Here is a 9,351-nt window from a genome sequence, read left to right on the forward strand (position 1 = left end):
AGCCCACTCATTTTGGCACAGGGTACACAGATCTCAGGGTGCTGCAGGTCTGGGGAGCCCCGAGGACTTCCCACAAAGCCTCAGGTGCTGCAGAGCTCTGGAGTCGGGGGGCTCTGCCAGGAAGCCACCACAGTTATTGCCATGCCCCACATGGGGCACCAGGGATGTGCGGCCAGGGCCTGGACAGAGTGAATGGCCTGGGACTGAGCAGTCTCCACTCGCACAGTGACTGCGGCCCCTCACACAGGGACAGGCACTGGGACGCCCTCTGCCAGGACCCTTGCTGGACACCTCCTGACCCCCAGGGACCCTGCTCCCTTGTCCTACACCTGGGTGTGTTCAAGGACAGCTTACTCCAGCACCACCCGGCAGCACAAGATGCCCAGCGCAAGGCCAGCCTGGTCTGTGATGAGCCCACCTTCTTGATGGAGGGGGAAGTGCCCAGTGAGCAGGCAAAGCACACCCCAGAGGGCGTGTGTTCCTACGGGAGCAGCCAGGGTCAAAACATCACTCTTAAAAAGTAAAAAACAAGGGGGCTGGAGAGATGGCTCAGTAGAATAAGCGCTTCCCTGGCAAGTGCAAGGGCCTGAGTTCAATCTCTCGTTCCGCAAAAAAAAAAAAAGTAAAAAACAAAACACTGGATGTGGTGGGGTGCGCCTGTCATCCCCAGCACTCAAGGAGGCTGAGGCAAGAAGATCCCAAGTTTGAGTCCAGCCTAGGCAATGTAGTGATTTAGTGAGATTTTGTCTCGAAATATAAGAGGCTAGCTTCAATCCCAGTATAGCAAAATTTAAAAAGAGAAATAAGAAAAACAAGGCCCCCATCTCTGCAAGCAGCATTGGAGTAGAAAGGCGGGAGATAAACAGCACAGAGTGAGCCGGGGAGCACTCAGTCGGCCCCACCCCGTCTGCCCGCCTGCCTCTGCCCCCACCCACCTCTCCTGGAACTGCTTGGAGGGGATGAGGCCAGCTCGGAGGTTGGCGTCGCCTACGCGCTTGGCCTGCCACCAGGTGGGGTCGTCCTGGCTCACCACCTCCAGCACCTGCCGGCGTTGGAACGGCAGCCCCGCCTCCTGGCAGGGGATGGCGCGGTCCTCGAGGGGGTCGTAGTGGAACAGGGCCCGCATGAACACCTGCGGGGAGGGCTCCATGAGTGGCCGCAGGGGACAGCCATGCAGAGGCTGGGGCTTCGGGGAAGAGAGGCCGACCCACAGCACATCTGGAGCGTTCCCTTGTTGGTGATTCTTTCCTTCAGTCTCTGCTGCTCTACTTCCTTCCTGTGGTGCTGGGGCTGAGCCTAGGGCTTCCACAATGAGCTCCATCCCAGCCCTTTATTCTGGGACAGGGTCTCCACGGCACTAAGTTTTCAGGTTGGGCTCCAACTGAGCGCCTCCTGCCTCAGCCTCCCGACTGCTAGGAGCAGGTGTGTGCCGGCACACCCAGCTCTGCTTACACTTCCTCACTTATGTTGGATGCCCCAGCCTGGAAATCCCCCAACAATCAGAGCCTTAACAGATGGCCACTGTCACTGCCCTTCTCCCTGACGTGGACACTTCGTGCTAGGTGCCTGCTGCCTCCCCTCCATGGGCAGACCCTGGGCTCAGCGCCTTCCCAAGCCGGGGCCTGCCCCTCCTCTGCACACCAGCACAGGAGGGAAGCTCGTCCTGACTTGAGCACTGTGGGCAGAAGCCCTCGCCAGCCACAGCTGTAGCACCCTGGGGACCAGGGACTCTGACCCCAGCAGCTGACTCAGGAAGGGTCAACGAGCAGAGGTCCTGGGGACAGTGCCTGCGCGTCCTCTGGAGCACCAGGACCCCCGACCATGCCAGAGCCCTGGAAGCCATGCAGGGGGTGCACAGCTACTTGCTGCAGGACTCTCCATCCAGCAAGAACCTGCCTCGCACAAAGCAGCAGTCAGAGTGAGTAGGGCGCACAGGAGGCTGAGGCAGGAGGATGGCGAGTCTCAGGCCAGCCTGGACACCCGAGCAAGGGGTGGTGTAGCTCAGTGGTAGGGCGGCCCTGGCTCGATTCCCAGGACCACACACACACACACACACACACACACACACACACACATCCTCCCAGCTGTGCAGGAGGCCAAAGGAGGAGGCTTCAACCCCAACCTAGGCAATTCAGGAAACTTCCATCCCAAAAGTAAATAGAAATAAACAGGGCTAGGAGAGCGGCTCTGGGAGATGACTTGCCCCACGTGTCCAAGGCACTGGCTTCAATCCCTAGTAACACAAAAAGAGCGTTCTTCCCTTGCTGTGATGCGGTCGGGCCACGCACGTCCCTGCCTTGCGCATCAGAGCCCGTCACCTTCTGCTCTGTGTCGGGTGCCATCCCCACGGCTGCTCCCCGCAACACACACCCAGTGGCCCTGATCAGCACCCTTCTGCCTCTGCACCTGCCCAGGAAGGTTCCGCACCAACATGGGAAGAAGGCAGCCCAGCCACAGGCCTGGGCCCTGGCTCCATCCCCAGTGCCCAAAATCCAGCAAACAGGCCAGCTGGAGCAGGCCGGGGGTGTCTGAAAGATGGAAACCTCCAGCCCAATGAGGACCTCTGAGGGTTACCGTGCCGACAGTGACAGAGGGGGACCCAGAGGCGAACCCAGGTGCCTGCTGGTGACTTGGGCCCCACGTACACTGACTGAGAGACCCCAAGACCCCAAGCAGGCTGCCCAACCTTCATGAAGCACTTGGGCCATCACTCGGAGGACCCCAGCCCCACACCAGCACCCCGCCAGAGCCCTGCGCAGGGCCACCTCTCGAGCTCGCCCTGCTCCCCACAGCCTCCCACTCATCAGCCCCAGCCTCTGAGAGGGGATGTCTCCAGGGAGCCCCAGCTGCACTCTTCCAGCTGCTGCAACTGCCCCTGCCTGCTCCGCACAGGTGGCTGCTGAGTGCGCGGCTCCAGTGTCCCTGTCACCCAGGCACAGCAGCCAACAGGGGAGGCTCGGCCAGGGTCTGCTCCGGACTCTCTCCTCTGCCTCCCGCCCTGTCCTTGTGAGCAGGCACCTCTGACCAGACCCTGCTCAGAGGTCTGAGGACGCGGGCCGCACCCACCCAGCCCAGGCCCTACCTTGCTCTCCTTGAAGCGGTCCCCCTCCTGGGTTGCTGGGATGATCTTGAGGGTGATGGAGCCCTGAGACTGGGCCTGGTGATAGGAAGGAGGGCCTGTCACCCTGGGGCCCCAGGGGCCAAAGCCCCTCTGGTGTCAGAGTTGGTGCCCTCCCTACACACGCCCAGCTCATGATCTCAACCGCAGGACCTGCACCAGGCTGAGGGCCTATGGCACCCCTGGGCTCACTCCCCAGATGGGCAGGACCCGGCCCTCCCCAGATGTGGGCTGCTCACACAGCCCTGCCCTCAGAGAAACCTCTCCTTTTCGACTTCCCCAGTCGTGATCATGATGGTGACAAAGAGCTGTCCGAAACTCTATCCAGCCACGTAGCCAGAAAGTAGAGAACCAGGAGGGGGCCCTGGGGCAACAGCCCTTCCCCAGAGAGCAAGCAAGGCCTGAAGCACCAGTAAGTCCCCTGGGGAGCCCACTCCCCACCCCAGCCCCCAGGCAGCAGCACTGACCAAAATCTGGCTGATCTCATCAGGCCGCTTGTGCAGGACAGCGACACCGTTTACCTCACGAAGCTCATCCCCAACGTGGACCAGGCCTGGGGACACAGGGCAGCGTCAGCGCAGGAGCTGGCTGCAGACTCAACATGGGACAGGCCTCATCCGAAGATGAGGCCCTTTGCTCTTCAGATGCAGAGGGGGGTAGAAAGCTGTGTTCCTCTGCTGCAACTTTTTTTTTTAATCCTTTTTTTTGTAGCCGGCCCGCCCTGGGGCGGGGCTGGCTTGGCGTGTGGCGCAGGAAAGGAACCTCCGATCCCACTGCTTAGGCAGGCACTTTGGTCTGCTGAGCTATCTTGCAGGCCCTCTGCAACTCCTGCCTCCTTAAAATGTCGTTCACTAGCGGGGTGCAGTGAGGTGACTAAAGCAGGAGAACCAAAAGTTTGCACCCCACCTAATTAGCTCAGCAAGACCTCGGCTCAAAATAAAAAGTGCTCGGGACGCCACTCAGTGTGAAGGCCCTGGGTTCAATCTCCACTACTGCAGAGAGAGAGAGAGAGAAAGTAGAGGGCTTCCACCCTTCGCCTTCCTGGGGTACGGGCTGACTCCAAGAGCAGCCATCCTGAGCAACACGACCTCAGGACACCAGTCATGATACCATCAAAAGCCTTGGGTGTGTTCGCTTCTTTCTCTTTAAAGATAGGGTCTTGGGGCCAGGGAGATGGCTCAGTAGGATAAGTGCTTCATTGGCAAGCACAAGGATCTGAGTTCAATCCCTGGTTCCACCAAAAAAAAAAAAAAAAAAAAAAAAGAAAATAGGGTCTTGTTGTGTTGCCCAAGCCACTCTCAAAATCAGCCTCAAGTGAGCCTCCTGCCTCAGCCTCCTGGGAGCTGGGACTACGGCATCCACTGCTGAGAGCATTGTGTGCATCCTGCCCCGTCTGTGGCTCCAGTGGGCACTGGGCCAGCAGTGAGAAGGATACTCCCCAGTCAGAACCCCAATGTCGTCAAGGCGCTTGTGAGCATTTGGTTGGCTCTGGTCTAGGATGCCTCTCAACCGGGACCCCAAATCCAGGCCCCCCCCAACTCAGCAGTTGCCACCCCTGCCCTGCACCACCTGGGCAGAACAGCTGGATGGGCCCTGGAGGGTAGGGAGGGGACACCCCAGGCTGGCAGCTAAGCCAGGGTATGCCACTTCTATGGGCCCCAGAACCCCAGCCCTCGGCTTTCCATGCAAGTGGCATGTGGTTCAGGAGGGAAAGGGAACCCCAGCAGGCCAGCAGATGGGGACTCCAGGAGCCCTCAGGGACAACACTCACCACTGCGGTCAGCTGCACCCCCACGCATGATCCTGGCAACCACAACAGCACCTGTGTGCTCGTCCCGCCTGATGGTGGCTCCCTGAACCACACACGGAACAGGGAGGTCAGGGAGGAGGCCAGGCCCCGCGAGCCAGCTTGCAGTCACTCAGGCAGAAAACCCAGCAACTGCCACTAGGGCCAGCACAGTGACTGTGACATCTCCGAGGACCAGACTCCTGGACGGGGAGACGGGAAACTCCCAACCCAGCCAGCGCCTGCCAAAGCATGCCTTGGACATTTGACCCGCCTACCCCGACCATGAAGTGTCCCTGGCCTTCTGCTGCCACCCACATGGTGCCAATGGTGCCCTGCCAGTGATCTGAAACAGGGACATGGCACAGGAAACAGCAGAGGGGACAGCACTAAGGAGCTGTGGTGGCCAGCACAGAGAGCACCAGGGCACACCCTAAGTCTGACCCAAAGCCCAGGGCAAAGAGGTGCACGGCACACAAATGGGCTGCCAGGGCAGCTCAGCGCAGCTCCTGCTGCCCACCCTGGGGACCTCAGGAGGCCAGGGCAGCTCTCTGGAAGGGGAGAGGCGGGCGCCACACACCAGGGGCTCCCTGTTCTTCACCAAGCGCACTATCTTCACTGACTCCTCCTCGAAGTCCTCATCAACATCGTCGGGCAGCGGGGGCAGCACGGGGTCAAAGTTCTTCTGAGCCACGGTGTCATGCACCATGAGCACAGCCTGGAAGGAGGCAGGACTTATGGGTCTGGGACTAGAGGGACAGCAGTGTGGCACTCCAGCATCCCCACCCAGGAGCTGCGAGTCAAGGGGTAGCCTTGGGGGTGGCAAGGCTGATGCAGGTCCCTACCCTGAGGTGGGGCGTGGCCAGCAACTGCAGCAGCTCTCTCTCGTCACCATGCGAAGAGGCAGCCTGCAGCTCCTCCGCCACCTGCAATGGAGGCGTAGGTGCATCCTCAGGGACCTCCTCCCTGGCCTCAGTCACCCAGGGGTGAATCAGACCCCTTAGCCAATCCCTGGAGTCACACTAGGGAGCCCCAACCCTGGGCAAACCTCTGCAGGGAATGCAGGAAGGACACTGATGAGAAAGTTGAGGCCCAAAAGCACCCATCCCTCGGTAACAGAAGCAGGACTTGAACCTGGCTCTGCCTGGCCAGCCCTGTGCCACAGTATGGACTGTGAGCTGGGCGCCTCAGGAAGATCACAGAGTGGGTAGCAAAGGCAGCCCAGCCTGGAAGTAGGCAATTGGCCCAACCTGCTCTGCATCACAGCCGGGAGGGCCAGGTGTGGGCTCTATGCCCGGCCCACCAGGCCCTCCTGCGTGGTTAGCAGGAGCAGGTCTTGGCCACAGAACAGCTTTTCCCCAGTCATGCAATGCACAGAACCAAGGCCACAGGAAACTGCGAAGTGTCCCTTCAAAACTGAGGAGACCAGATGAGCATGGTGGCCCACATCTACAATGCCAGCCTTCCAGGAGGCTGAGGCAGGAGGATGGCAAGTTCAAGTCCAGCCTAAGCAATTTAACAGGACACTGCCTCCGCCCTCTGAAAAGGGCTGGGAACAGAGCTCAGCCCAGAGCCTTGGGTTCAATCATTCAGTCCCCAGGAGCCCAGTGAGCAGGGGCACACCAAGAGCCCCTCAACTCCAGGACTTCACGTTGTGCCCCAGGAGCAGAGGCGCAGTGCCAGTGTCAGGACAGCTGGTGAAGTGCTGGCCCCTTGCAAAGCTTCTGTGTCTATCGCAACAGAAGAAGCACAAAGAGAGTGGGTGTCACCATGTCCCCAAGGCCCCCAGCCCATCAGGCCTTGTGGGGTCTCCCCTGATAAGCGGGAGAAAGAGAAGGGCCCTTAACTTTGCCCCCGCAAAGATGCCCCCAGCTAATGGGCCAATGGACTAGAAGAGGCAGCCAGGTGCCACACCCAGGGAGCCCCAGGGACTCACATCTTCAGCCAGAGCCACAGCGCTGTGCAGGACAGGGGTCGGGCTCTGCCGCTCGTAACAACGCAGCTTCTCATGGATCTGCAGACACAGGGTTCCACTGACTCTGCATCCCATAATGCCCAAGGCCACAGAAACCCCAAGGGGAATAGCTCAGATGCCCCGAGGGATGAGATGGCGGGGGACCCTCCCGAGGCACCTTCATCAGGGAGCTGAGGCTCCGCTCACTGAACACGTCTCGCAGGAAGCCCATCTCCTCCCTGTGACTCGAGTCAGGTCTCAGCTGGGAGGTGAGCAGCGCCAGGGTCTCATGCAGGCCTGAGGCGGGCACAGGCAATCAAGGGGCAGGGGGCACAGGAAGGGGCTCCTGCCCCTGGGGACCCTAAGCCATCCTCGTCTCCAGCGTGTGGAGGCGAGGCCATCTCCAGAGGCCACACGGGCAGTACAAGAGCTGGGTAGGGCATGAGTTGGGCACACACTCACCCGAGTCCTCCGACAGCACGGGCATGCCTGGTCCCGAGTGCCCCCACCTGGGAAGTGGCAGTGGCGACTTCACTTACTCACGGGACAGCAGCATCCCAGGCTGTCCAGCAGATCCAGGAACAGAAACTGCTCACTCCTTTCACAAAGGAAAGAAAACAGACTCACAGAGCGTCCTCTGCACACCAAGCCTTCCACCAGGACACTCAGACTTCTCCCCACTACACAAACCCCAGGAAGGACCCCACTTGTCCAATGAAGAGAGGCTGGCGGGTGCAGGTGTGACTTGAGGGTCACTGTCCGTGCCCAGATCGCTTCGCCCTGGCCAAGACTTGTGCCCAGTCACTGCCACCCTCTCTGGCCCACGACACCCCTGAACCACCCCTGCTGGGCCTCAGCCCCCGCTATCCACACGCGAGCCCCAGCCTGGGGGCGGGACGTAAAGGGGTGACGCAGGGACCATCCGGCGCCTCCGGCGCGCAGCGCATAGACTCTGGAAACCTGGCTGGGAAGACAAGGAGTCGTGCCTCGTTCTTCTCCACGCATGGTACCGACAGCCGGGCTGAGGATGGTCGCCCCACGCAGGCCCGCCCACGCCCAATCCCCCGCACCTGAGCCGCGGCCCCGTGCCCCTCCCCAGCTCGAGGGACACCGCCCCCCAGGACCCGAGGGGCGCGGGGAGGGCAGTCCAGGCCGGAGATCCGGAGATCTGGCCGAGCCCCAGGCGGGGCGGCGCCGAAGCCCTCGGTATCTCGGGCGCAGGCCGAGCCCCACAAGGCGCCTCGCGCCCCCTCGCGTGCGCGCTCCCCACCTTGTGCGCAGAGACCTCGACTCCGAGACCGCGGGCGGACCGGGATTCTCGGCTCCTGCGGGCGGCGCTCGCCTGCGAAGCCCCGCCCGGGCTCGGCCGTGGGGGTGGGGCGAGGGGCGGGGTATGGGCGGGGCGCGACTGCGAAGGCGCAGATTAGGAGGGGAGGGGCTCGAGCGGGAGGGCGGAAGGGGCGGAGCCAAAATCATGGGGCGGGGGATGGGGCGGAAGGGGCGAGGTTAATGCTAAGTGGGCGGGGCACGGGGCGGAAGAGGGAGGATCCCAGTCACGTACTGGAGCACCAGCCTTGGGGGCGGGGCAAGGTGAGCGAGAGGACGCTGTGGGGGAGGGGCTAGGGGCGGGGCGAAGGCTGCGAGGAACTGGACGGGGAGCAGAAGGCGGGATTGAGGGCGGGGCTAGGGCCGGGGACTGGCTCTCGGCAGGCTGGAGGGCACGAGGGGCGGGACGGAGCGAGGGGCGGGGCTCGGCCTGGACGCCCCTCTCCTCCCTCGGCCCCGAGCCAGAGGACCACGCTCCGGCCCCGCGAGTGGAGGGGCGTCCAGGAGTCCGATGCCACAGGAACCCGGCTTTACCCCTGTAGATTGAGTGCGCCGGGCCTGCGGAGACTGGGAGGAGGCCGCGCGGGGCGTGTCGCGCAGCTTCGTTCTCGCGGGTACCCGGAGTCAGCCCCAAACCGAGACTGCAGGTTGTGGCTCTGCAGCACTGGGCATAGGGGCGAGCGCGGCGTCCCCGAGGGCGGCGAAGGGCCCCTAGTGTCCAAGCCCGCGCTGCCACGCGCTCAGGGGCCGCTGCGACCTTCTGCAGACTCGGGTCGGGGAGGACCCCTCCACGGCGCTCCCGCCCCTGAGTTTGGGAAACCTCGCAAGCCACCCTGCTGATTTCTGACAAGACACCAGCAAGTGTTATGGAAACAACCACAGTAGATTGTGCGTGTGTGTAAGGAAATTGTGCATGCGTCCGTAGAGATTGTGTGTGTGGAGCTTGTGCATGTGTGAGGAGATTGTGTGTGTGGAAATTATGCGCGTGTGTGCATGCACGCATGTAGACTGCATGGGGGGAGATTGTGCGTGTGGAGATTGTGAACGTGCGTGCATGCGTATAGACTGCATGTGGGGAGATTGTGCGTGTGGAGATTGTGAACGAGCGTGCTTGCGTGTAGACTGCATGGGGGAGATTGTGCGTGTCGAGATTGTGAACGAGCGTGC

At 61.8% G+C, this 9,351-nt stretch overlaps 1 protein-coding gene across 4 annotated transcripts in view; it reads right to left on the bottom strand.

Moving 5' to 3' along the window:
• The window catches only part of Mpp3 (membrane palmitoylated protein 3), a 35,149-nt gene extending 26,927 nt beyond the window's left edge, over nt 1-8,222 (bottom strand). For 2 of the 4 annotated variants that reach the window (XM_023718230.1, XM_023718232.1), the window contains exons 1-10: nt 8,129-8,222; nt 7,321-7,456; nt 7,037-7,155; nt 6,841-6,918; nt 5,750-5,830; nt 5,485-5,622; nt 4,890-4,971; nt 3,586-3,671; nt 3,083-3,157; nt 936-1,132 (exon numbers count right to left, since the gene is read on the bottom strand). In XM_023718230.1, the coding sequence (XP_023573998.1) occupies nt 936-1,132; nt 3,083-3,157; nt 3,586-3,671; nt 4,890-4,971; nt 5,485-5,622; nt 5,750-5,830; nt 6,841-6,918; nt 7,037-7,155; nt 7,321-7,345 (881 nt within the window). In that variant the 5' untranslated portion in view covers nt 7,346-7,456; nt 8,129-8,222. The remainder of the gene's footprint in view (nt 1-935; nt 1,133-3,082; nt 3,158-3,585; nt 3,672-4,889; nt 4,972-5,484; nt 5,623-5,749; nt 5,831-6,840; nt 6,919-7,036; nt 7,156-7,320; nt 7,457-8,128) is intronic. The other 2 variants (XM_004633812.2, XM_023718231.1) reach the window with 2 other exon arrangements.
• Between the last annotated feature and the right edge of the window lie 1,129 nt (nt 8,223-9,351).

The sequence above is a fragment of the Octodon degus genome, unplaced genomic scaffold (assembly GCF_000260255.1).
Source record: "Octodon degus isolate 3935 unplaced genomic scaffold, OctDeg1.0 scaffold00056, whole genome shotgun sequence".
Lineage (NCBI taxonomy): Eukaryota > Metazoa > Chordata > Mammalia > Rodentia > Octodontidae > Octodon > Octodon degus.